This window comes from Eretmochelys imbricata, chromosome 28 (assembly GCF_965152235.1).
Source record: "Eretmochelys imbricata isolate rEreImb1 chromosome 28, rEreImb1.hap1, whole genome shotgun sequence".
Taxonomy (NCBI): Eukaryota; Metazoa; Chordata; order Testudines; family Cheloniidae; genus Eretmochelys; species Eretmochelys imbricata.
In genome coordinates, this window is record NC_135599.1 from 7,840,520 (window position 1) to 7,867,021 (window position 26,502).

The 26,502-nt window shown below is 50.6% G+C and overlaps 1 protein-coding gene across 4 annotated transcripts; it reads right to left on the reverse strand.

The window, feature by feature from the left end:
* Positions 1-344: 344 nt before the first annotated feature.
* Positions 345-24,855, reverse strand: LOC144258291 (uncharacterized). Of its 4 annotated transcripts, none has more exons than XM_077806761.1 (7): positions 24,720-24,855; positions 16,780-16,837; positions 14,798-14,924; positions 6,432-6,545; positions 4,991-6,091; positions 2,226-2,443; positions 345-674 (listed from the first exon to the last, which is right to left on the reverse strand). In XM_077806761.1, exons 2-6 carry the CDS (start codon positions 16,801-16,803, stop codon positions 2,232-2,234), a joined length of 1,578 nt encoding a protein of 525 aa, XP_077662887.1. In that variant the 5' UTR covers positions 16,804-16,837; positions 24,720-24,855; the 3' UTR covers positions 345-674; positions 2,226-2,231. The 4 variants fall into 4 exon arrangements, with proteins under 4 accessions (XP_077662887.1, XP_077662885.1, XP_077662886.1 ...); XM_077806759.1 differs by having other exon boundaries at positions 4,991-6,094; XM_077806760.1 differs by having other exon boundaries at positions 6,432-6,548.
* Positions 24,856-26,502: the final 1,647 nt, after the last annotated feature.

Sequence of the window (26,502 nt, forward strand, 5' to 3'; positions counted from 1 at the left end):
TTCTTTTAACCAGGATTTTTATTTCCTCCCCCTCCGCCTCCCCAGAGTTCAAGCCGATGGGATGAGTTCTCCTCTTCCTGGCTGTGGGGGGAGACTCAACAAGTCTTTTGTCCACAGAGGCTCGTCTGGTGTCTATGGGCTGCCTTTTGATGGAGAGGAGATGACACCTCTGGTGATACACCAGTATGTCACACTTAATGATGCCTCCCTCCTGATGGGTTTACAGTTGCAAAACAAATATTTGTACAGGTTTCAGAGTAGCAGCCGTGTTAGTCTGTATCAGCAAAAAGAACGAGGAGGACTAGTGGCACCTTAGAGACTAACCAATTTATTTGAGCGTAAGCTTTCGTGAGCTACAGCTTACTTCAGGATAGGTTGTAGAGCCCCTCCTCCTACTGTTGCAATGGTCCTCGGTGAAGCATGCGTCATGTCTGCTGGGCTACGGTAGCTCCTGAAGGCAGGGTTGGGACCAGCCGGGGTTGCATTCCAGGGTGATGCCGCTTGCAAAGCACCAAGTGGTGGAGATTTCAGGCAGCCCTCGTTACAAGGGCAAGGCAGAGTACCGTCTCTTGGTGCCGCTCAGGCTACAGCCTTCTGCTCGCTCCCACAACTTCTGGTCTTGACAACAGGTGAGGCATGTCTCTCACAGCAGGGACTGCCCAGGTGGTGATGAACTAAAATACACATTATTTTTGCAGTTCCCAGCATGCAGTGACTAGGAGTCAGGCCTCAGAAGTCCTGAGGATGCCTTAAAAATCATGAATCATTTAAGAAATGCTACATTTGGGGTGTGTGGGGGGGGGTAATACTATTTCTTTCCTACTTTTTGAGCCTTTCAGATCATGTTTCCTTCATGACCTAGAAGGCTAAAATCTGATATTTAACACACACAAAAAAGACATGCAAGATTCTAGTATCGTCTAGAATTTCAGATCCTAGGCTGAGATTTCCAGCCTGACAATTATGAAAAAAAAATTTTATCTTTGTTTCTAACCTGAGTACATTTAATCTGGAATCACGGCAAGATAATAAATGTAGAGCCGCACTTTATTCTCCCCTGTTTATGAACTCATCTTCGGTGTCTTGGCCGCTGAGCCTTGCCACTGGCCAAATGAAAGGAATGCAGGGACTAGGCTGTTGTGTAGACTGAACTAGCCTGGTCCACGCTACCCTGGGTTCAGGTCTGGCTCCTATTGGGAGGTTCTATGGGGTATAACGGGGTGGACCTAACATAGCTCTCCAAGTCCACTGATCACACTCATCCCCAGGGTATCACTGGCCCAGCACTGGATGTGAAATCTCTGACCCACACCCCTAGCCTACAGAGTTCACAGCTGCTCTGAGTTCTGTATTTCACCAATCAAGGGAGTTACGAAGAGACAACGGAGTTTATAATTCCCATGAAGCCTGAAATGTTTGCTGTATGGCAGGTCCAGCTCCTTTAGCCTGGTGAGCACCAGGGTTATCGTCTGAGCGAGCACTGCAATTTACAAGCTCCACCGGCCCAGCCAGCCCCTTTGAGGGAGCCCTAATCCCCATCAGCCCATCCAGGAATTTCGTAGTAGTAGTGAAAAGAAAAGGAGGACTTGTGGCACCTTAGAGACTAACCAATTTATTTGAGCATGAGCTTTCGTGAGCTGCAGCTCACTTCATCGGATGCGTACTGCGGAAGTGAAGAAACAGATAGATAGAGCCAGAAGAGTTCCCAGAAATCACCCACCACAGTAGTAGTGATCCCTACCAGCCCAGCCCGGCTTTTCATGGGAGCCGTGATACCCCAGCAAGTCATTTCTTTGTGAGCTGCGATTCCCACAGGCAAAGCCAGGCCTTTCGCAGGAGCTGTGATCCCCACCAGACCAGCCAGGTACTTTGTGGGAGCTCTGATTCCCAAGAGCCAAGGAGGTCATCTAGTGCAACCCCCTGCTCAAAGCAGGACCAATCCCCAAATTTTGCCCCAGATCCCTAAATGGCCCCCCCTCCAGGATTGAACCCACAACCCTGGGTTTAGCAGGCCAATGCTCAAACCACTGAGCTATCCCTCCCCCCTGTTATCCCACCACTGAAGCCAAGCTTTGTGCGAGCTGGGGATCCGCAACAGCCCTGCCACAGATGTCACAAGAGCCGTGATCCTCACCGCCCCAGCCAGGCATTTCACGGAAGCTACCATCCCCAGCGTCTTCTGCAGCATGGGGTGTGAGTCACTTGCCACGATTATCTGGGCATACCTCTCATCAGCATTTCCCTGCTGCTGCACGGGCATCAGCCACTGGTGCCCCTGGGTCCCTCCTGTTCTCTGGCTGGGGCACAGAATGGCTCAGGCTCCCGGGGTATCCCTGTGGTTGATGGGTTACTGTGCGGTGCTGGGTGATGTCGGTGGCCTGTGCAACACATGAGGTCAGACCCAGATGATCTGCTGCTCCCTTGTGGCCGGAAACCCCGACGACTGTAAGGGAAGAGGAGGGAGAAGCAAGAGGCTGACGGCTTGAGAGGTGATGGGGAGGGAAGGGAGACCAGCAGGGTGGTTTGGGGGAGCAGGGGAGGGGAGGGGAAGGAATCAGCTGGGAAGGGGAGAGGAGAGAAGGGATAATGGTGGGTCCCCAAAAAGTCAAACTTCAGGTGGGTTGGCGGGTTGCCCTCGGGAAAAGTTTGGGGCTGATTGCTTTGCCCACAAGGCTGACCGTGATACGGTAGGTGCCCTGCCTGCCTTCTCCTCTGGGTGCTGGGGGTGGAGTGAGGCCGGTGCCTCCCTCATTCTCAGCAGAAATGACTTTGGCACCTAAGCTGGCTAGTTCCCAGTCTGTGGATCAGAAGCAGAGATCCACCGCTTTCTGACAGAGGGTTGGGCTTAGTATTTCCCAGTCGCATGACAGGTTTTGTGGATCCCATTCCAAGGTGCCAATTTCTCCCCAATCGCGGTATAGGAGCCTCAGGGCCGATGTCTCTGGGGGCACAGTTCTCTGTTCGCAACCAGACACAGACCTGAATCAGAATCTCTGTCAGCTACATGAGGCAGAGTTTCTGGTAAAAAAAATAGCTATTTTTCTCCAGCTATCTCGTGTTCAGCACGGGTTTCATTTTATGCTCCTTTGCAGCACCTACAAAGGGTTAGTTCAACAAAAACACTGCTTCTATTTCCTCCATATTTGCATAGTTAGGGACAACATTTGACCAATCAAAATATTAGCTAGGAGATATCTTCAGGCGTAACCTCCAGTGGGGCCTGGCTTGTAACTTCAATGGGAACCAAATGCATCAGCATATTACAAAACTCTAAGCCACATCTGGTGGTACTTTCTTCTCAGGGCACCTGAGATAATATAGGCCTAATGAACTGAACAATGTCGTGACCACATGCAGTTCCTTCAGTAAGTTGTAGAATTTGGAGTGGGTTGTTCAGCATTTCATAGCGGAGAATTAAAAACACAAATGTTTCCTTGGTAGCATGGAGTATTCTTGGCGTATTCTTCTGTGTTGAGTGAACTGCATTAGAATTCCCTCCATGTCATCATGGAGGGGTGGTGGAAAAGCAAGAATAAAATAAATGACTATTTTTACCAGATAGCCATTTGTCTCAAAGTCCCCAATAAATCTGAGCTGCATTCCCTCAAACTAAACTAAACTAGTGTCCCATTATGTAACCAAATGATCTTTAGGAAAGCGAGAAAAATCCACAACACTGAGAGGAATAAGACACTTTCAGTTTTATATAAAATAAAATTCCAGAGCAGATTATATCTGATGACTCACAATCAGGACACGATATGTTCAAATGTGCTTTGTTCAGAACTCTTTCCATATTGTCGAGTCATGTTATTTAGTAAAATTTTAGCATTATCATAGTGTGTGTGTGTGTGGGGGGAACAGCCAAATTTCTAATCTGCAAACAATCCATACTCAGCAGGAAAAAGCCTAGAAGCTGCTTTGCAAAAGGATGGAGACCGGCATTTAAACTCATTATGATCAATCTATGTTTTGGATACATTCAGATTCCTCTTCCGGGGGTCTGGGACACTTTCCTCTCCAGTTCTGATGAGTCTGATTTAGGATCAAGGAAATCAAAGAGTGACTCCCAGGCAAAGTGAGCTGAGAACACTTCATCACGTGACCCTTTGGGAGGTGGAGAGTGTGAAGGTGGAAAAGATAAATTCTACATGGCTCGGACAGAGAGTAACTCTGATGGGATGAAGGGGAATCAGGGAATCCCCCCCCCCGACTCACCCCATCTCCTTCAGCATCACAGAAGCTGAATTAACACTTTTCCCCCATCCAGGCTCCTTGTTATAGTTACATATATTTTAAATGAGGATAAGGGTACCAAACATAACTGCTGTTCATCCCAGCTCAGAGCAATGTGAGAACAACTGGGAACGAGACGATTGGTCCCCAAAGAGGGGACTCGGTGACTTTAACAATTGCTTTGCAGTGGGAGGAGTATAAATGTGATGCTTAAAGTTTGTTGAGATTTGTAAAACATCAGAGGTTAGGTCAGGTCATGAGGAAATGTTTCCTATAACCTGGGCATCTAGACATGGGTCAAGTATTTCCTGCAAGAATAGTTGAACTAGCTAACGCCTCGAAAATCACAGTGGAAATTAATATTTTACCTCAATGTGGCTAGCTGAGATAACCCCAGTTTCCCCCATCTGTGTCTGAAGGACATTCCTGACAGGCAGGACATACAATCCCATCATTGGTAGAAAGGACCTTGGGCTTCACCCAAAAGAAGGCCTAGCTGCAAAAAGCAGAAGTTGGCAACTCCTCTGGGGGACCTACAGGACCACGGTGAAGCAAATGGTGCAAACAGCCTTGAAGGTGACTATATGGGAATTAGCAAAAGTATTAAAGAAACAAACAAACAAAAAAATCTTTTGAGAGCCATAGACAAGGTCTTAATTATGCTTATTGCCCTGGCAGATTCTCTGGTGATAAGTAAGGGCTGAGCTCTGAGGGAAGCTTTTCCCGCACTCACAGCATTCATAGGGTTTCTCACCTGTGTGGATCCTCTGATGCGTAATCAGGGCTGAGTTACGTGCGAAGTTTTTCCCGCACTCACGGCATTCATAGGGTCTCTCTCCGCTGTGGATTCTCTGATGTTGAATCAGGGCTGAGCTGTCAGTGAAGGTTTTCCCGCACTCACTGCATTCATAAGGTCTCTCCCCTCTGTGGATTCTCCGATGTGCAATAAGCGCTGAGCTCTGAGTGAAGCTTTTCCCGCACTCACCGCATTCGTAGGGTCTCTCCCCTGTGTGGATCCTCTGATGCGTAACAAGTACTGATCTCTTAGTGAAGCTTTTTCCACACTCACTGCATTTATAGGGTCTTTCTCCTGTGTGGACTCTCTGATGTATAAGAAGGTCTGAGCTTTCAGTGAAGCTTTTCCCACATTCACTGCATTCGTACGGTCTCTCCCCCGCGTGAATTCTTTGATGTCTTATCAGGGCTGAGCTCCGAGGGAAGTTTTTCCCGCATTCACAGCATTCATAGGGTCTCTCTCCCCTGTGAATTCTCTCGTGTATAGTAAGGTTTGAACTCTGAGTGAAGCTTTTCCCGCACTCACTGCATTCATACGGTCTCTCCCCTGTGTGGATTCTCTGATGCGTAATAAGGGCTGAGCTGTTAGTGAAGTTTTTCCCGCACTCACAGCATCCGTAAGGTCTCTCCCCTGTGTGGATTCTCTGATGTATCATAAGAGCTGAACTCTGAGCAAAGCGTTTCCCACACTCACAGCATTCATAGGGTCTTTCTCCCGTGTGAATTCTCTCATGATTAATAAGGTCTGAGAATCGACTGAAGTTTTCCCCACACTCTGTGCCTGTGTTTTTTCTCTCTCCTTTGAGGATCTTCTGCCGGGCTGTGGTTTCCTTGATGTGTTTATGTGTTCCCCGGCAATTAATGGATTTACCCACTTTCTCCCTTGGCTGGTTTCCCTGCTGCCTCTCTGGCCTCTGCTGATGCTCATAAGCTTTTCCCCGCTCAGAACTCCTGGGCACTTTCCCTTTGGATCTTCGTGATAATACCCTGTGCAGTTCCCTTTGTTCAGCATCTTCCTCTTTAGGATTCTGCTCCACATTCCCACTCACCGTCCCCTCACCTGCTGGGAGAGAGAAGGAAACCTCAGAAACAGGAACGGAAACGAGAAAGCAAACCAAAGTCTGTGCTGGAGAGACAGGAAACATCAGGACCTGAATTTCCCCAAACTCTCCCCCATAGGGAGTCAGGAGACTATCAATTCTGCCTCCACATCCCACCCAAAAACTCATGGGAGAAAGTAGGTCAGGGAGGGAGCTACTGCCAGGTGTCAGTCACGAGTGGTTTTGGCCGTGAGCATATGACACCTGCTGAAGCCGGAGAGCTCTCAAGGACTTTGTAGGGAATCCCAGCTGTTTCCTTCAGGCACTGGCCATTTTTGAGTTTGTTTAATGATTGCTCACCAGGGTAGGTGCATCTCAGGATCGCTCTTTCCTCCGAGCCCTGGAGGTCCGGGACCCACGGCTCTTTCCCTCGTTCCAGCTGGGAGCTCACATCAGGTCTGGACACTGGAAACCCTGCTGAGGAAGATCAGGTGAATTCATTTGTCACCAAAAACAAAACAAAAAAAGTTTCATTATTTTAATCCCAGCCCATTTTAAAGCAGTAAAATCCAGGGCAGCCCCCGCAGGTGCTCAGAGGCACCAACGTCCCTTGCTCCCAGGAGGTGCTTGACCCCCCACTCCATCCCTTCCCCAAGCCCTTCCCACCCCCTCCCCTGCCTCTCCCTCTCCCTGCTCCTCCCCCTCCCGCCCAGCGCCTCCTGCACGCCGCTGAATAGAGTCGGCACCTATGGTCACACACTTTTTATGGGGGATTTAACTACCTCCACCTCTGTCAGGAACACACAACAGGCAGACACTCAACATCAAAGGGGCTCCTAGAACACAGAGATGGTAACTCCATGTCCCGGAAAGCGAAGGCTCTGGCCAGAATGGAAGGTCCCCTGCAAATGCTTCTTGCTGACCTTAGAGGCCCAGAGAGAAGGTGAGAGATAGGGAAGTCGGGACTGGAGGAATAGGAGGGAGCAGGGATGACACTGAATGCAGGCTCTCAGGAGCAGTAGATGTCAGGAGAGCACATTTTGAGGCATTAGGGAATCTAGCAAGTCAGGTGTAATGGGGGTGGGGGGTTATGAACATCCCCCAGTGTGGGGAAGCCTGAGGAATTTAGGACCAACAGACTCTAATGCCTCTAGGAAAGGAGAATGTGAAAAATAAGAATCAGCCCATGTGACTTCAGGAGGGATGGACTCAAAGATCCAAGGAGCCTGCTGGGAGGAGAGTTTGTGGCTGCTGCAGATGGGAAGGGACTCTCTGTGTCTCAAGAAGTCTCACTACCAACTTATGTCATCGCCCGGGACACACACACACTTGTGCCAGGGAAGGGGTTGTGTTGTGGCTGGGAGGAACATAAGGACTCAGAGATGGTGGCTGGGGTCACAGTGGGTGGGGGAGAGGTGTTTGCATGTGGTGGGGCCGGGGGCAGGCACTGAGTCACGGAGAGAGAAGAGGAGTGAAAATAATAATTTTTGGGGAAAATCTGTACAACCAAGTGAAAGTGGAATGTAATACGGATGGAGTGCCGGATCCAAATTAATGGGGCCTCAGCAGGGATAGTATAAACTCACTGGGATTACCCCACCACTCCTGATCCCCCAACGCTCCCCTCCCCTATGTCTCATCCCCTCCCACTTCCATGTAGTCCCATTTCTCCAGACCCCCTTTAATGAGATGGTGCAGCTCTGTAATATTGATGAACACAGGGATATTGGGGTGTTTACTGTCGGAATAACGTGGTTTAGTTTAATGGGGTTGTGACAAAGTGGGGATTTTTTGTAATATTTTTATGAATCCTGCTTGTGCCTCATTTCCCCCTATGTGCTGCATTGCTCCCTAGTGGTTAGAAAAGGGCTGTTTGCTCTCAGGGCAGGTGAAGAGACATAGACATGGGTGTTACCAAGCTGTCTGTTCCTTAGGTTCCATAAAATCAATGGAGCTTTTAAGAATACACTGGCAGATCCAATTGCCCGGACACGGACACAGAACAAACCAAGAGCAAGGAGGATATGGATTTCCCCCTCTTAGCAGGAAGGCTGTTACCTAACACACTCCTGGATTCACACCTGACACACTAGTGTAAAAATCTTTGTACAAAGTACGCCTTGGGAAGTATCATTTTGAAAACTCATAATCTGCTGGTTTTTATTGGCCTGATAAAAGGTATGTGGCAACTTTATATGTGAAGTTGTCAGATTTCCCTGTAGGAAAGTTATTACCACACGGTCCAAAAGCCACAGCCCTGCCCAAACTGAGGTTGGCAAACTGGTCTTTCCTAAACAAAGGAATGTGTGCCCTGCTTCGTTTGGATTTAAGCAGTAAACAGAGTCATCAAGCAGGAAGGGACACAAAGGAAGCTCAGATAGGTGAGGAAAAAGCAAGGGGAGCATCCTTCCACAGAGGCTTTTTGTCTTCTGATAGCCAGCTGGAAACATTTTTCAAGTGGCGGGACTGAAACAAGAACCTGAGTTCTTCCTGCACTTAGGAAGGAAGAATCCCATGCACCGCTACAGGCTGGGGACCGACTGGCTCGGCAGCAGTTCTGCAGAAAAGGACCTGGGGATTACAGTGGACGAGAAGCTGGATATGAGTCAGCAGTGTGCCCTTGTTGCCAAGAAGGCCAATGGCATTTTGGGATGTATTAGTAGGACCGTTGCCAGCAGATCGAGAGAAGTGATTATTCCCCTCTATTCGGCACTGGTGAGGCCTCATCTGGAGTACTGTGTCCAGTTTTCATCCCCCCCCCCACAGAAGGGATGTGGACAAATTGGAGAGAGTCCAGCGGAGGGCAACGAAACTGATTAGAGGGCTGGGGCACATGACTTATGAGGAGAGGCTGAGGGAACTGGGATTGTTTAGTCTGCAGAAGAGGAGAGTGAGGGGGGATTTGACAGCTGCTTTCAACTCCCTGAAAGGGCGTTCCAAAGAGGACGGAGCTCGGCTGTTCTCAGTGGTAGCAGATGGCAGAACAAGGAGTAATGGTCTCAAGTTGCAGGGGGGGGAGGTTTAGGTTGGATATTAGGAAACACTATTTCACTAGGAGGGTGGTGAAGCACTGGAATGGGTTACCTAGGGAGATGGTGGAATCTCCTTTCTTAGAAGTTTATAAGGCCTGGCTTGACAAAGCCCTGGCTGGGATGATTTAGTTGGGGATTGGTCCTGCTTTGAGCAGGGGATTGGACTAGATGACCTCCTGAGGTCCCTTCCAACCCTGATATTCTATGATTCTATGAACCTTTCTTGGTAACCTATTCCAGGACTTAATGACTCTTATAGTTGGAAAGTTTTTCCTACTAGCCAACCCAACCCTCCCTTACTGCAGATCAAGCCAATTACTCCTTGTCCTAACCCAGTGGACATGGAGAACAATTGATCACATAGTTTGTATAAAAACATCTTTTGTATTTTCCACAGTGTGCATCCGATAAAGTGAGCTGTAGCTCACGAAAGCTTATGCTTAAATAAATTGGTTAGTCTCTAAGGTGCCACAAGTACTCCTTTTCTTTTTGCGAATACAGACTAACACGGCTGTTACTCTGAAACCTGTTAAAAGTGAAAAAGCCTCCAGCCTGCCAGACCTATTAGTACAACATTGAAACTGTTAAAGAGTCATTCAAGTGGTAAAGAAGTCATTTAACAGGCATTTGCCAACCCTCAGGTATATACGGTCAGTTTCTGAATTTACTGACCAAAGCAATTGTACATGACTGTAATATTTACTCAGAACATGTTAGTCTACAGGACCTTAGTTTAAAATTTGCTTTAAAAATATTTCATTAGTGTGTTGGTGAAGATTATAAAATCACATCTCTAAAAAAATCCTTGCATAGATATTTAGATGCACAAGCTGAGTATTCATCGTTAGCCTTAAATGCTTGAATCTTCAGCCATATAGTTTTTTAAATAAATCCTTCAAAAGACCCCCCCCATCTAAAATACGCGTGCGAGCCCGGGTTACCATCAGGAATAGGGGCACCAGTTTAATAATAATGCATTGCGCCCCATAAATCCTAAGGACAGCCCTGAGAACAGGGCTGGTATTGCAAAAACTCACACATTCCTGACCAGTGCTAGGCACAGGACACTGAAGCGAACACATTCCCCGAAGGTAGTGAGTGACCGCTCCTACAGATAAGGTCGGGGTAACAGTGTGACGGATGGGGATGCTTTGATTGACCCAACATGTACCAGGTACGGGGTGGTAGCTAACCACGTCAGAGGGGCAATGCGTAACTTGTTTGTATTGATGTATGAAATGAAAGCTCAAAGGGAGTATCTCTGTCTAGCCTAAGGAGGAACAGAAAGTCCCACCGTTCACTGAGCTGGTCCATTGTTACGGGGATACATGTATTAATGGTCCGGTAGAGTCTGCGGGATACTCGTACCATGCTTCGTTGACAATAAACCTGGCTGAACGCCTTCACTACAAACCGGGTCTGTGGTCACTGGGCAGTTCATTGCACAGAGCTGGGATGGCTCACAGACAGAACACACAATCAGCCAATATCTGACAACAGACAGAGCCTGGTAGCCTGGTATGAGGGGTGCTCCTAAGGGCACACTGAAGGAGAGTTTAGACAGGTAGGAGGGGGACCGGGAGGAGACAAGAGACAACAACATTTCAATGGTCAGAGGTGTCAAAGGAGGCTGACAGGCCAAAGAGGATGAGGATGGAGGGCAGGTTCTGAGCTGTGCCTAGGGAGAGGGCATTAGAGAGTTTGGCAAAGGCAGCCTAAGTAGCTTGCCCCAAATCCCTGCCCTCATGCATCTGTCCCTTCCCAACTCCACCAGACCCTCCCTGCTCCCTAAAGCAACCCCTCACCAACCCCTTTCCTCTCCCCCTCCTCACAATCCCGCGTTCCCCACTCCCCAGTAACCCAGATCTTCTACGCAATCCTCTCCCACCAACAGCACCACTGCTGGGCCCTCATTGTCCTCATTCCCAGTCTCCTGCTCCCCCAGCCCAACCCATCCCATTGCCAGTTCCCAGATGCACCTGTCCCCGACTCCCTCCCTCCCTTTTCCTTCCTCCCACTGCTCTCAGCCCTCCCCGCTTTGCGACACCCTACGAGCACCAGCTCCCCATCATCTTCCCCCTGCTCTCCCTTCTCCCCAGGATTCCTGGAGAGGAACCTCACACGGTCTCCTGTCAGCAGATGGTCCCACCTGGCTGTCACACCCTCCCCACCTCTGGGAAGTTAATATAGTGGCAGGCCAGCTCTACTGGAGTTAAGGTTCAATATTACTTTCTCTTTACAGGTAGACTATTTTAATTTCCCTAAAATTCACATGATTACTCCAATAGTCTTGAGATATACCCAACATCATGGGGGTGGGGGGCAGGGTTATTGGTCCAAAAAAAGGGGTTGATTGCATCAAGAGGTTCCTGAGAGACAGCCCCCCTCAAAGCAGCCGGTTACAAAAAAATCATTTCCCTCTTATAACATCTTCTTGCACCTGCCTGGGGCTCATATTATGGTTCTAATGGTCTCCTGACTAATCTCCAAAAACAAGGAGGACTCCTTGTGGCACCTTAGAGACTAAATTTATTTGGGCATAAGCTTTCGTGGGCTAAAACCCACTTCATCAGATGCATGGAGTGGAAAATACAGTAGAGAGGTATAAATACACAGCATATGAAAAGATGGGAGTTGCCTTACCAAGTGGGGGGTCAGTGCTAATGAGCCAATTCAATTAAGGTGGAAGTGGACTATTCTCAACAGTTGACAAGAAGGAGTGGCAATCACCTTTGTAGTGCTAATGAGGCCAATGTAATCAAGGTGTGAGTTTCAAACAGTTAACAACATTTCAAACAGTTAACAAGAAGGTGTGAGTATCAGCAAGGGGAAATTTGTTTTTGTAGTGACCCATCCACTCCCAGTCTTTATTCAGGCCTAATTTGATGGTGTCCAGTTTGCAAATTAATTCCAGTTCTGCAGTTTCTCGTGGGAGTCTGTTTTTGAAGTTTTTTTGTTGAAGAATTGCCACTTTTAAGTCTGTTATTGAGTGTACAGGGAGATTGAAGTGCTCTCCTACCGGTTTTTGAATGTTATAATTCCTTATGTCAGATTTGTGTCCATTTATTCTTTTGCGTAGAGACTGTCCGGTTTGGCCAATGTACATGGCAGAGGGGCATTGCTGGCACATAAGGGGATATATCTGCCATGTACATTGGCCAAACTGGACAGTCTCTACACAAAAGAATAAATGGACACAAAGTGCTGGTCTCAGGCTAAAGGGATTTCTAGCCTGTGTATGGAAGCTTGATGAACTGCTTGTACTATCTAACAGGGTGAGACACTGTTTGATTCAAATCCTGTGTTGTCTATTAGGCTTCGCTTGTGTTTTGCTAAGTAACCTACTTTGATCTGTTTGCTATCACTTATAATCACTTAAAATCTACCTTGCTGTAGTTAATAAATGTATTGTATATTTTACCTAAAACACTGTGTGTTGTTTGAAGTGCAAAGGGAAAAATCTCAGCTCAGGAAAAAGAGCCGGTGCACGTCCACTTTCCTTTGTAGAAGTGGAGGACTGGGTAATAAATTCACACTGGTCAGGTTTTTGACCAGGGCAGGACAGTATAGCTCCGGGGTCCTAGGCTGGGGAGCTGAGTATATTTTAGCTGGAGCCTCTCGACGGTTGGTTCGTGCAGTGGCTGACAGAGCATTCAGTGAACACAGGTGGTCCCTGCCTGTGGATATTGGTGTAAGTGCAAGCTTGGAGGGCTTTGCAGTTTGTCACAAGCTCACAGGGCAAGAGGGAACCCAGATTGGTGTGACAGAGGGCTCAGCTGTATCCCAGTTCCAGGCAGCACTCCAGGGGTATTGATTCTGTGTGTGTTACTAATAAATAGATGTTTAGAGCATAATTGTCTAAGGCTCTTTCACGGGGAAAAGGTCCTGCAGACCCGTAGAGCCCCAAACCCCATGGGTACTTAAATTGACCAGGTTTTCCCTGAGCCCCATGGGTAAAGGTAGGTGCTTGCCATTATTGCAAGACTGGATACTGGGCTAGATGGACCTTTGGTCTGACCCAGTCTGGCCGTTCTTATGTTACTGTATTTCTACTGATCGACTCCCCCATCGCTATGACCTCGAGCCCTCAGTAGGGAAAGGGTGGGAGTACCTAAATTGACCGGGTCATGCCTTGAGCCCTCGATAGGGTATAGGCGGGTTGCCCTAATTTTTTTCGGGTAACGAGAAGGTTCCCAACAGTCTGCTCTCACAGTAATTGGTTGCCTCAGGAGGACAGGCTGTGGCCACTGGACTTGAACCCTACCACTGTTAACTTTCACACAGTGCGTGTTGCGGATTTTTCTTGCATCCTGCATTCTTGGAAGCTTTGCCCTGACATTTCTGAGCTAAGAGCAATATTTTGAACTGTTCTAACATTCACATGTAGAGTCTGGCCTGCTCGCTACTGAAGAGTTTTGCCAACGTTGCTCTGGTCAGTTAGTTGTGTGAAAAAAAAAAAATCACATCCCTACCGGACATAGCAATGCCATCAAAGCTCGAGTGTACAGACAGTTATACAGCAAAAAAAGTCCATTAAAAACCAAGGAAATTAAATGCCCACAAATGACATTAAAGCAAAGTTATGGTGGCCCAGTGCTGCCTCATGCCCTTCCAGCACATGGATGGTAGCTAAACTTAAAATGAGGAAATGAAGGACTGAAATGAAGAGTTTATGTACCTACCACCCCTACAAAGCGCTTTTAATTTTGTCTTCGCCCCCTAGCTCTGGAGCTGGCAATATCCCCTGGAAATAGATCTGGAAGGGTGGCGCAAAGACTAACAAACTATCAATGGAAGTGGCCAACTTTCCATCTATTGAAGTCTTCACATCAAGACTGGATGCCTTTTGGGAAGATGACTTAGTCCAACACAAGATACTCATCTCCGTACTGCAGTAACTGGATGAATTTCTATGGCCTGTGTTATGCAGGATGTAAAACTAGTGGCCTGATAGTCCCTCCTGGCCTTAAAGTCTTTGAAACTATAATAGCTATGAGGAAGGACTAAGAGAACATGCTGTGGTTTGTGTTTTCCACAGACTGGAATACCAGCATTTCTCTGCATGCCCTCCAGCTGTGTGCACTGGGTCAGCTGTAGCTGTAATCGGACGGTGGAGGGATTAGTTGGAGCAGCTTGGCAGAGCTGTGACTGTGATATGCAGAGAGGTGCATGTGACCCCTGAGGGACTGAGTCTGCCCCATTTCAGTGCTCAGTGTGGTAGGTTGTGACAGTGAGGGTGCACAAGGGGGAGTTCTTGCCACAGGGAGCAGCAGCAGCCTGGTGACGTACATGCTAGTGATCTCCAGGCTCAGTGAAGGGTTAGTGAAGGTGATGTCCCAGAAGGAATTCTCAGCCCAAGGGTCCTGGGGTGGTAACATTTTATACATCTCAGATGGTTTGCGTGGCTCGGTGTTTGAGTGTTGGCCAGATGCAGGCAGCTTCTGTTCTTTATGCCAGACGTGAATCCAAGTTTTCCCTCAGCAAAGAGAAGACGTTGGACTCAGTGCTATTCTGCTCCTGGGCTCTGTTCCCAGAGTGTTCTGGGGCAGGGCAGGGCACAGCGCTGGGGTGTCTGTCACTGGCATGTCGGGGTGATGCTGAAACAGGGCAGAGTTAAGGTTGCATTGTAGGGGTGGGGTGAAACTTAACTCTTCATTGCCCCCTTCTAAGAACCGTGGGGACGGGAATCCTTACCCAGCGAGGTCACATTCTCATAGTTCTCCTTCATGACGTCTCTGTAGAGGGCTCTCTGAGCAGGGTCCAGCAGAGCCCACTCTTCCCTGGTGAAATACACGGCCACCTCCTTGAAGGTCACCGGCCCCTGAAAGAGCAAGAGTCCAACACTCAGAACCTGCTGCCCCACTGACAACCCCATGACTCACCGGGGAGGAAGGTCAATCACACGGGAGCTCAGGGAGACAGGCAGGCAGCAGAATCCCACTGTAACCCTGCACCCCATATTCTTCATAGGGATATTAGTATGATATAATTATATCATAGTTATGATGCATTTTATGCAAGCCCCTGTCCCAGGCTCAGCCCGGAGCCCTCTCCCACACTCCAAGCCCCTCGGCCCCACCCCCCGGCCCAGAGCCCACACCCCAATGCCCTGCCTCAGCCTGGTGAAAGTGAGTTAAGGGTGGGGGAGAGCAAGCGACTGGGGTGGGTGGGTGGGAGGGTGTCTTGGATAAGGGGCAGGGCATAGCCTTGGGGAAAGGGGCGGGGAAAGAGCGTTTGGGTTTGTGTGATTAGACAGTCAGCATTCCTAGCTGTTGCTCCTTGAATATTTTCTCTTTGAGGAACTGTCGCCTCTCCTAAACACCTTTTTCCCTCCGATTTTCTACACATGGGGCCTTACCTACCAGATCTCTCTGTGTGTTGAACTCTACTTTTTGGAAGTCCATTGGCCTTATTCTCCTGCTTTCACTCACGTCCTTTCCTTACAGTCATGACGTCTACCATTTCATGATCACTTTCACCCAAATTGCCTTCCACCTTCAGATTCCTGCCTAGGGCCCGACCAAAGTCACCGTCCGTTTTGGTCAATTTCGCCGTCATAGGATTTTAAAAATCGTCAGTGTCATGATTTCAGATATTTAAATCTGAAGTGTCACGGTGGTGTAACTGTCAGGGTCCTGACCCCAAAAGAGTTGGGGGGGGTCACAATGTTATTGTAGGGGGGTCATGGAATTGCCACCCTGACTTCTACGCTGCTGCTGACGGCGATGCTGCCTTCAGAGCTGGGCGGCCAGAGAGCTGCTGGCCGGGAGCCCGGCTCTGAAGGCAGCTGCCAGCCGCAGCGCACAAGTAAGGACGGCGTGGGATGGTTTTGCCACCCTTCGTTCCACCCTGCTGCCCTCAGAACTGGACCCTCTCCGGCCGCCCAGCTCTGAAGGCGGCAGCGCGGAAGTGAGGGTGGCGTGGTGAGGTGGGGAGAAAGCCTGCCTGCACGTAACTGCACCGGGGTGCGTCCTTACCTGTGTGAATGCTGGTGAAAGTTCAGCCCTGAGCGGGCTTTGCAGCGTGTCTCAGCAGTACAGTGTAAAAGGGAGCCCAGCCCAGGTGGGTCAGGGGAGCTCAGTGGCACCCCCGGGGGGGAACCCGTCACACTCACTCACCCCCACCTCGCTCAGAGCACCCAGTAGGCATCGGGGTGAGGGGAGAAAGAGAGAGACCCTCACCCCTCCCAGCAGAGAGAGGGGGCAGGGGTCCTCACATCCATCACTCCCCTAATAGCCAGAGCCTGATATACAGGAGATGGAGACCCCCAGCCATGGGAAGGGACAGCCCCCAGTAGGAAACCCAACACTTCCCCCAATTCCAGCAGCTGGCTATGTGCGGGGGTGTGGTGGCATCTCCCCCAGGCCGCACTGGTGGGTGCCCCCTTCATATGTCATAGCAACCTCTGACTAGCAGGGTCATGCTCCAGCATGGGATTGTCACACAGGTTCCTAGCCCTGCCCAGGAGCTTTGCTTCCTGTTCCATGATAGTGCCATTTCCTCCCTCAATGCCCCTCGAATCTAGACCCCCAAGTCCCAGAAGATTTGCCACACCCTGTCCCCCTCCCCCTCTCTCCCACCTCCGGACCAAACCCGCAGAAGCTCCCACCTCCGAGCTGGTTGCTGCCCCTCTCCCTCCAGCAGGGACCCACCAGCAACTCCCCCATAATCCCTACCTGAACTGGCTCCACGGCAGCCATTTCTCTCCCCTGTCCCACGGGAGGCTGGGATGAACTGAAAGAAAACATGGATGTTATTGCCCAGGCAGGCTGCAGAATAAGGGCAACTGGAGAGATTTCAGAACAGGCTTTAGTTCATTTAGTTCAATCTCATGAGGTTCAACAAGGACAAGGGGAGAGTCCTGCACTTAGGACGGAAGAATCCCAGGCACCGCTACAGACGAGGGACCGAACGGCTCGGCAGCAGTTCTGCAGAAAAGGACCTAGGGGTTACAGTGGACGAGAAGCTGGATATGAGTCAACAGTGTGCCCTTGTTGCCAAGAAGGCCAATGGCATTTTGGGATGTATAAGTAGGGGCATTGCCAGCAGATCGAGGGACGTGATCGTTCCCCTCTATTCGACATTGGTGAGGCCTCATCTGGAGTACTGTGTCCAGTTTTGGGCCCCACACTACAGAAGGGATTGTGGACAAATTGGAGAGAGTCCAGCGGTGGGCAACAAAAATGATTAGGGAGCTGGGGCACATGACTTACGAGGAGAGGGTGAGGGAACTGGCATTGTTTAGTCTGCAGAAGAGAAGAATGAGGGGGGATTTGATAGCTGCTTTCAACTACCTGAAGGGGGATCCCAAAGAGGATGGAGCTTGGCTGTTCTCAGTGGTGGCAGATGACAGAACAAGGAGTCATGGTCTCAAGTTGCAGTGGGGGAAGTCTAGGTTGGATATTAGGAAACACTATTTCTCTAGGAGGGTGGTGAAGCACTGGAATGGGTTTCCTAGGGAGGTGGTGGAATCTGCATCCTTAGAGGTTTTTAAGGCCCGGCTTGACAAAGCCCTGGCTGGGATGATTTAGTTGGTGTTGGTCCTGCTTTGAGCAGGGGGTGGGACTAGATGACCTCCTGAGGTCCCTTCCAACTACGATCTTCTATGATTCTATGATTTCATAGCACGATTTCCCCCAGGTTCTTTCCCCGAAGACAGACGTTCTAGACTCTGCCACACAAACAACAGAAATATCCAAAACACACGTAGAAATGGGGGAGGGGGGAATTAATTACCCAAACATCTGTTGGGAAACGTAATTTGAACAAACACAAAATGTTCAATGAGTCTGTGGAATGTGCTGGTGACAAATTTGTTTCAGAAGATGGAAGTCGTAACAAGGGGGACAGCTACTTTTGACTGGATTCTGTCGAGCAAGGGGAAATTGGTTATGAATAGGGGCCTACCAAATTCATGGCCGTGAAAAAAACATCACAGACTGTGACATCTGGTCTCCCCCGTGAAATCTAGGCTTTTGTGAGCTTTTAGCCTATACTATACAGATTTCATCAGCATTTCTCAAAGGTGGGGAGTCACAAGGTTATTGTAGGGGGGTCGCGGGATTGCCACCCTTATTTCTGCGCTGCCTTCAGAGCTGGGCGGCCGGAGAGTGGCAGCTGCTGAGCCAGAGAGGGCCCAGTTCTGAGGGCAGCAGGGCGGAACGAGGGGTGGCAAAACCATCCCACGCCGTCCTTACTTGTGCGCTGCGGCTGGCAGCTGCCTTCAGAGCCGGGCTCCCGGCCAGCAGCTCTCTGGCTACCCAGCTCTGAAGGCAGCGTCGCCGTCAGCAGCAGCGTAGAAGTCAGGGTGGCAATTCCATGACCCCCCCTACAATAACATTGTGATCCCCCCCAACTCTTTTGGGGTCAGGACCCTGACAGTTACAGTTACATAAATCCTATGATGCCGAAATTGACCAACATGGACGGTGACTTTGGTCGGCCGGAGGCAGGAATCTGAAGGTGGAAGGCAATTTGGGTGAAAGTGATCATGAAATGGTAGACGTCATGACTGTAAGGAAAGGACATGAGTGAAAGCAGGAGAATAAGGCCAATGGACTTCCAAAAAGCAGAGTTCAATGCACAGAGAGATCTGGTAGGTAAGGCCCCATGTGTAGAAAATCGGAGGGAAAAAGGTGTTTAGGAGCGGCGACAGTTCCTCAAAGAGAAAATATTCAAGGAGCAACAGCTAGGGTTGCTGACTGTCTAATCACACAAACCCAAACACCCTTGCCCTGCCCCCTTCCCGAAGGCCACGCCCTGCCCCTTTTCTGAGACCCCGCCCCCACCACTCCAGACCCCCTCCCTCTGTCGCTCGTTCTCCCCCACCCTTAACTCACTTTCACCGGGCTGAGGCAGGGCACTGGGGTGCGGGCTCTGGGCTGGGGGGTGGTTTGGAGTGTGGCAGAGAGCTCCGGGCTGAACCTGGGGCAGTGGGTTGGGGTGCAGGAGGGGGTTCAGGGTGTGGGCTCTGGGAGGGAGTTTGGGTGCATGAGGGGCCTAGGGCAGGGGGTGGGGGTGCAGGAGGGAGTTCTGGGTGCAGGCTCTGGCCTGGTGGCGCTTACCTCAGGCAGCGCCCGAAAGCGGCGGCATGTCCGGCAGCGGCTCCTAGGCTCACAGGCAGCTCTGCGCACTTCCCCTGCCTGCAAGCACTGGCCCCACAGATCCCATTGGCCGCGGTTCCCTGTCCCCGGCCAATGGGAGCTGCGGAGTCGGCACTCAGAGCGGGGTCAGCGCGCAGAGACCCCCTGGCCGTGCCTCCTCCTAGGAGCTGCTGGTGGACATGCTGGCCGCTTCCGGGAGCGGCGTGGAGCCAGGGCAGGTAGGGAGCCTGCCTTGGCCCGGCTGGACTTTTATCAGCTTAAAATGTCCCACATTGGCTTCAGTAGCCTCTGGGAGATAAAGCCCGATGCTGGGAGGCTCCCGACCAAACTGGGAGAGTTGGCAACCCTAGCAACAGCAAACTATCCTGATGTGAAGGAAAGATAGGCAGAATAGTGAGAGGCCTATGTAGATCCATGAAGAAATGAAAAGCAGAAGCAGGCAGGGACAAAATCAGAAAGAGTTACACCCAGAATTTTCCCCATCGACCTAGCTACCCCCTCTCAGGGAGGTGGAGAACCAATGCTTGCGGGTGCCGGCTTCCAGCTTTCCCCAGGAGTGCTCAACCCCCACTCAGCCTCAGGCCCTGACCTCACCCCACCTCTTCCCCCAAACCCCCACCCCTGTCCTGCATCTTCCCGTCCCCACCCCGCCTCTTCCCCACCCAGTTCCACTCCCTCCCCCGAGCATACCCCATGCCCCGCTCTCCCTCCTCCCTCCCAGTGCCTCCTGCATGCTGCAGAACAGCTGACCTGAGGCAGGTGGGAGATGCTGGGAGGGAGGGGGAGGAGCTGATGGGCAGGGCCGCCGGCGGGTGGGAGGCAGTGGGACTGCCCATGAGTGCTAAGCACCCGTTAATTTTTTTTCATGGGTGCCCTGAGCACCCACAGATTCGGTGCCTATGCTAATGGAAGAATCCCTCCCATCATCATAGATAGTGTCTTCACTGAAACATTATAGCCGTGCTGCTGTCAGGGTGTAGCAATGTCACCATAACTTAAGAACATAAGAACGGCCAGACTGGGTCAGACCAAAGGTCCATCTAGCCCAGTGTCGGGTGAACAGAACAGGGAATCATCCAGTGACCCATCCCCTGTCGCTCATTCCCAGCTTCTGGCAAACAGAGGCTAGGGACACCTACCCTGCCCATCCCGGCTAATAGCCATTGATGGACCGATCCTCCATGAATTTATCTAGTTCTTTTTTTAACCCTGTTATAGCCTTGGGCTTCACAATATCCTCTAACAGTTCGCGTGTAGACATACCACTAGAAAGGGACATAAAAGGCAATAAGATAAGGGTTCTCAGAGCAAGAGAACAGTGTAAGAAAGTTCAGGTCCTCTACTTAGTAGGGAAGGAGAGCGAATAACAGAGGGCATCAAGGAGACTGAGGTGTTTAATGCCAATTGTTTAGCCTTCACTAAAAAGATGAATTGTAACCAGATACTTTAAACAATTATAAACAATGAGGGAGAGGGAACAGAAACCAGAATAGAGAAAGAACTGATTTAAAAATATTTAGGGAAGTTAGATGTATTTGAAGCCAGCAGGGCCTGATGAAATTCATCCTAGGGTATTTAAGGAACTAGCTGAAGCAATCTCAAAACCATGAGCAATTATCTTCAAGAACTTATGGAGGACAGATGAGGTCCCAAAGGACCTGTGTATCTATCTCCAAAAAGGGGAAGAAAGAGGCCGTGTAGAAATAAAGACCATCAAGCCTTACTTCAATACCTGGAATGATACTGGAACAAATCAATTCGTAAGCACTTAAATGACAGTCGGATAACAAATTATAATTAGCATAATGACAGGTTTCAGAGTAGCAGCCGTGTTAGTCTGTATCCACAAAAAGAAAAGGAGTACTTGTGGCACCTTAGAGACTCACAAGTACTCCTTTTCTATAATCAGCATGTATTTGTCAAGAACAAATCATGCCAAAGCAACCATTTTTCCTTCTCTGACAGGGTGATTGATCTCATGGATGAGAGGGAAGCTGCAGATGTGATATATCTCGATTTTAGTAAAGTCTTTTGATAGAGTCCCACATGACATTCTAATAAGTATACTAGGAAAATGTGGTCTAGAATGAAATTACGATAAGATAGATAAGATAAGAAGTATTTCTTCACACAAGGCACAGTCAACCTGTGGAACTCCTTGCCAGAGGATGGTGTGAAGACCAAGACCATAACAGGGTTCAAAAAAGAACTAAATAAATTCATGGAGGATGGTCCAGCAATGGCTATTAGCCAAGGTGGACAGGGATGGTGTCCCTAGCCTCTGTTTGCCAGAGGCTGGGAACGAGCGACAGGGGATGGATCACTGGATGATTCCCTGTTCTATTCATTCCCTCTGGGGCACCTGGCACTGGCCACTGTCGGAAGACAGGATATTGGGCTAGATGGACCATTGGTCTGACCCAGTATGGCCGTTCTTATGTTCAGGTGGGTGCACCATTTGTTGGAAGACCATACTCACAGAGTAATTATTGATGGTTCACTATCAAACCAGGAAGTCAAATCTAGTGGGGCTCCACACGGGTCAGTGCTGGGTCTGGTACCATTCAAAATTTTCATGAATGACTTGGACAATGGACCGGATGCTTTCACAAATTGGGGCTAACACCAAGCTGGGAGGGGTTGGGAGTTCTTTGGGAGACAGGATTAGAGTGGAAAACGATGCTGACACATTGGAAAACTGGTCTGAAATCAACATGATGCAATGCAGTACAGAGAAGTGGAAACTGCTACAAACGCACAACTAAGGCTGAAAAGGCTCTGGGGGTTAATTTGTGGATCACAAATTAAATCTAAGTCGAACATATGACTGTTGCAAAAAAGGCTACTTCAGTACTGGAACAGGTTACCAAGGGAGGCCATGAAATCCTCACCATTGGAGGTTTTTAAGAGCAGGTTGGACACACGCATGCAGGGATGGTCTAGGTTTCCTTGATCCTGCCTCAGGGCTGGGGGCTGGACTAGATGACCTCTCAAGGCTCATGCCAGCCCTACATTTCTATGATTCTACACTGGGAAAATGCTTGGTCACTTTACTACAGAACAGATCCGACCCTTCTCACCAGGACTGTAAACTTGAGGGTTGTATCCTATGACTGGAGAATTGCTAATATAGCCCCTATTTTAAAGAAAGGGGTGAGGGGCAGGGAAAGTGATCCAGGACACTTCAGGCCTGTGAGTTTGACCTCAACTGTATGCAAGGCCTTGGAACAAATTTTGAGAGAGAAAGTAGATAAGGACATAGAGTAAGTGGGATAAAATACAACATGGTAAGTGGTAATTGGGATAAAATACAACATAGTTTTACGAAAGATCGATCGTGCCAGACCAAACTGATCTCCTTCTTGGAGAAGATAACTGATCTTTGAAATTCAGGAAATGCAGTTGAACTAATCTACCTGGATATCAGAAGGCATTTGCTGCAGTTCCACATGGGAAAGTATTCATTGAATTGGAGATGTGGATTAATATGAGCACTGAAAGGTGGATAAGGACCTGCTTAAAGGGGAGATTACAAGGGGTCACAGTGAACGGTGAGTTGTCAGGCCGGAGGGAGGTTACTGGTGGAGTTCCTCAGGGAATCGGTCTTGGGACCCGTCTTATTTAACATTTTTATTAATGACCTTGGCCAGAAGTGCCAACTTTCTGAGTTCCCAGCGGGGTGTTCGACTCATGCTCCACCCCTGGCCCAGGCCCCACTCCACCCCTTCCCACAAGGCGCCACTTCACCTGCCTCTTCCTGCCCCAGCTGATGGGGGGGTGGGGGGCTGGCCAGCCCCAGAGCATCCACGGAGTCAGAGCCTATGACCTTGGCACAAAAAGTGGGAGTGTGTTAACAGAACTTGCGGATGACACAAAGCTGGGATCAGAGTAACAGCCGTGTTAGTCTGTATTCGCAAAAAGAAAAGGAGTACTTGTGGCACCTTAGAGACTAACCAATTTATTTGAGCATGAGCTTTCGTGAGCTACAGCTCACTTCATCGGATGCATACCGTGGAAACTGCAGCAGACTTTATATATACACAGAGAATATGAAACAATACCTCCTCCCACCCCACTGTCCTGCTGGTAATAGCTTATCTAAAGTAATCTTCAGGTTAGGCCATTTCCAGCACAAATCCAGGTTTTCTCACCCTCCACCCCCCCACACAAATTCACTCTCCTGCTGGTGATAGCCCATCCAAAGTGACAACTCTTTGCCTAACCTGAAGATCACTTTAGATAAGCTATTACCAGCAGGACAGTGGGGTGGGAGGAGGTATTGTTTCATATTCTCTGTGTATATATAAAGTCTGCTGCAGTTTCCACGGTATGCATCCGATGAAGTGAGCTGTAGCTCACGAAAGCTCATGCTCAAATAAATTGGTTAGTCTCTAAGGTGCCACAAGTACTCCTTTTCTTTTTACAAAGCTGGGAGATTGCCAAGACAGAGGAGGACTGGAATATCATGCAGGAAGACCTGGATGACCTTGAAAACTAGAAATGAGATGAAATTTAATAGTGAAAAGTGCAAGGTCACGCACGTAGGGACTAACGACAAGAGCTTTTTGTTATAAGCCGGGGACGTTTCAGAGGGAAGCAACAGAGGAGGAGAAAGACCTGATTGTACGGGTTGATCACAGGGTGACTATGAGCCACCAATGTGAGGCAGGCAGGAAAAAGGCGAATGCAGTCGTAGGATGCATCAGGCGAGGCATTGCCAGAAAAGACAGGGAAGCATTAGTACCATTATTAAGGCTAGGATTTTGTCGTGAATATTTTTAGTAAACGTCATGACCAGGTCACAAGCAATTAACAAAAATTCACTCAAGCTGCGACCTGTCCCGTCCCCCCCACCTGCAATGGCTGGGAGCTGAGGGGACCCACCACCCTGTGGGGCTGGGAACTGGGGTGGGGGGCCGCCACCCTGCAGGCTGGGAGAGGCCCCCCCCAGCACCCATGGCGGCTGGGATGCTGCAGGGGTCCCCCATTGCTGGCAGGAGCTGGTCAGATGTGGGGGTCCCCCCAATGTCACAGGGGTCTCAGGGATGGAGAGCGGGGAAGCCGCGCGTGAGTGCCCCCCCCCCCGAGCCTCAACATTTGTACCGCGGGCATCCCTATGCGGACACGCTGCCGACCCCTGAATAGGAGAGAAAAAGCCCCCCCGGATCTGAAGGATTTTATCTCCACACTAAATGGGGGCGCGAAGGGCTTGCCTAGGAATGGTCCATACACACCCAGGCCTGAAGCCCAGCTCTGTGTCCACCTTGTCTCTCCCCCAAAAAGACGCTGGTCCAGTGAGAGGGGTCCCCTCCCTCTCCAATCAGCAGCACTGGTCCCTCCACCACCTCGGGCCTATTTGTCATCCCTTCCCTTCCTGCCACCTCCCTCCGCTTCGCTCCTGACCGGAGCTGGACCCCCGGGGGCTGTGAGGTCTGGGGACCCCCCCAGCTCTTTGCAAAGAGAGACACTTCCCTGCCCGTCACCAGCATTTCCCCCCGGGCCCTCTCACTCACCTGCAGCCTCTGGCTCAGGGGCTGGTCCCCGCTGGAGAAAGCCCCCCCGCGGCTGGGCAGGGAGGGGTTAATGGCTCCCCCCCGCGGGAGCAGCGCCTTGCACTGCACAGCCCGGGAGCTGCCCCCGCGTTTCTGTTCTTTGTTTCCCCTGGCTTCCGCCCTGGCTGGTTCCTGCCAGCGCCGGCTGCTCCAGCCCCTTCCTGGGCAGAGCCCCGCGACTCCACCCCGGGCGGCGGCCGCGCTCCGTGTGGACGGGACCGAGCCCCGTTCTCCGCCCCCGCCAGCGCCGGGGCCGCCGCGCTGGAGACTCGCTGGGGGGGTGGGGCTGGGCAGCGGAGGGCGGTGGGGGTGTCACTGTGAAGGGGGGGCTGCGAGGAGACAGTTCTGGGGTGATGCTGTGAGGGGGAGGGTTATGGGGTGTCTCTGTGGGGGGAGGGGCTGTTGGGAGGAGGGTCCATGGGGGTGTCAGTGTGAGGGGAGGGGCTGTGAGGGGGAGAGTTATGGGGTGTCTCTATGAAGGGGTGGGCTGTGGAGGGGAGGGCTATGGGGGTGTCACTGTGAAGGGAAGGGCTGTGAGGAGACAGTTCTGGGGTGACGCTGTGAGGGGGAGGGTTATGGGGTGTCTCTGTGAGGGGGAGGGGCTGTTGGGAGGAGGGTCCATGAGGGTGTCAGTGTGAGGGGAGGGGCTGTGAGGGGGAGAGTTATGGGGTGTCTTTGTGAAGGGGTGGGGCTGTGGAGCGGAGGGTTATGGGGGTGTCATTGTGAAGGGAGGGGCTGTGAGGAGACAGTTATGGGGTGACGCTGTGAGGGGGAGAGTTATGGGCTGTCGCTCTGAAGGGGAGGGTTCTAGTGTGTCTCTGTGAGGGGGAGGCTTATGGATGTCAGTGTGGGGGGAGGGGCCATGAGGGTATGACTGTGAAGGGAGGGGCTGTGAGGGGGAGGCTCCATGGGGTGTCTCTGTTTGGGGGAGGGTTATGGGGTGTCTCTGTGAGGGGGAGGGGCTGTGAGGAGCAGGGTTATGGGCTTTTAGGGCACTGCAGAGCCCAGCATGGAGCTGCCCCCCCTACAGGGTCCCCGGTAGTCACAAAGGGGTATTGTGAGGTCACTGCCCCGTCCGGCCTGGGGTGGGGCAGGGCCCCCGGAACAGCCCTGTGGCGAGACTCAGCCCTTGTGGGGACTCACTGGCTGTGGAAAAGCACTTCCAGGAACTGGGATTCCCAGCTGCAGGCAAGTGTCCGACAGAAGAAGGAGTAGATGCTTTAGGAAAGTCTGGGTGGATTGGATCGGGGGCGGGGGGAGGGTTTTCAGCAATCAGTCTGCAGTATGGCCAACCCCAAAAGTTCAAAACTCACGAGATTGGCTTTAAAATCATGAGACGACATCAAAATAATTGCTTTGGGGGGGGTCTTTTTATTTGCCTTCTGCTTGCTGAGCTGTTAGCGTGCCCTGGGGTCCCGTTCGGTAGCTTTCTCCACAGCCAGGAGGGCTCGAAACTTACTTTTTCTTGGAGACTGAAGGCTGAAATCATCACAGAGCCAGGTGACTCCAGGAGCTGGGGCTTTACGGAAAACAATCATTCTCCTGAAACTCATGGCAAACTCCTGAGAGTTGGCAGTGCTGAGTCTTTATTCTCGGGGATTCCCCAGAGCGCTGCTCAGACAAGGCTGAAGTAGGGAGCAAAACCGCTGCCTTTCCCAAGGGTTGGCTCAGTGGCTCGGTGAGCAGCAGGGTGTCCCCAGGACCAGTCCAAGCCTGCAGGCCCCAGGAGGCAGGGAAGTCGCCT

Coding starts and splice junctions, on each gene's coding strand:
- LOC144258291 (XM_077806758.1), bottom strand. CDS start 16,803: ATGGCTGCCGTGGAGCCAGTTCAG. Junction 6,549..14,797: donor TGAGAATGTGACCTCGCTGG/GTAAGGATTCCC, acceptor GATCTTCCTCAG/CAGGGTTTCCAGTGTCCAGA. Junction 6,095..6,431: donor CCTGAGATGCACCTACCCTG/GTGAGCAATCAT, acceptor TCTCTCTCCCAG/CAGGTGAGGGGACGGTGAGT.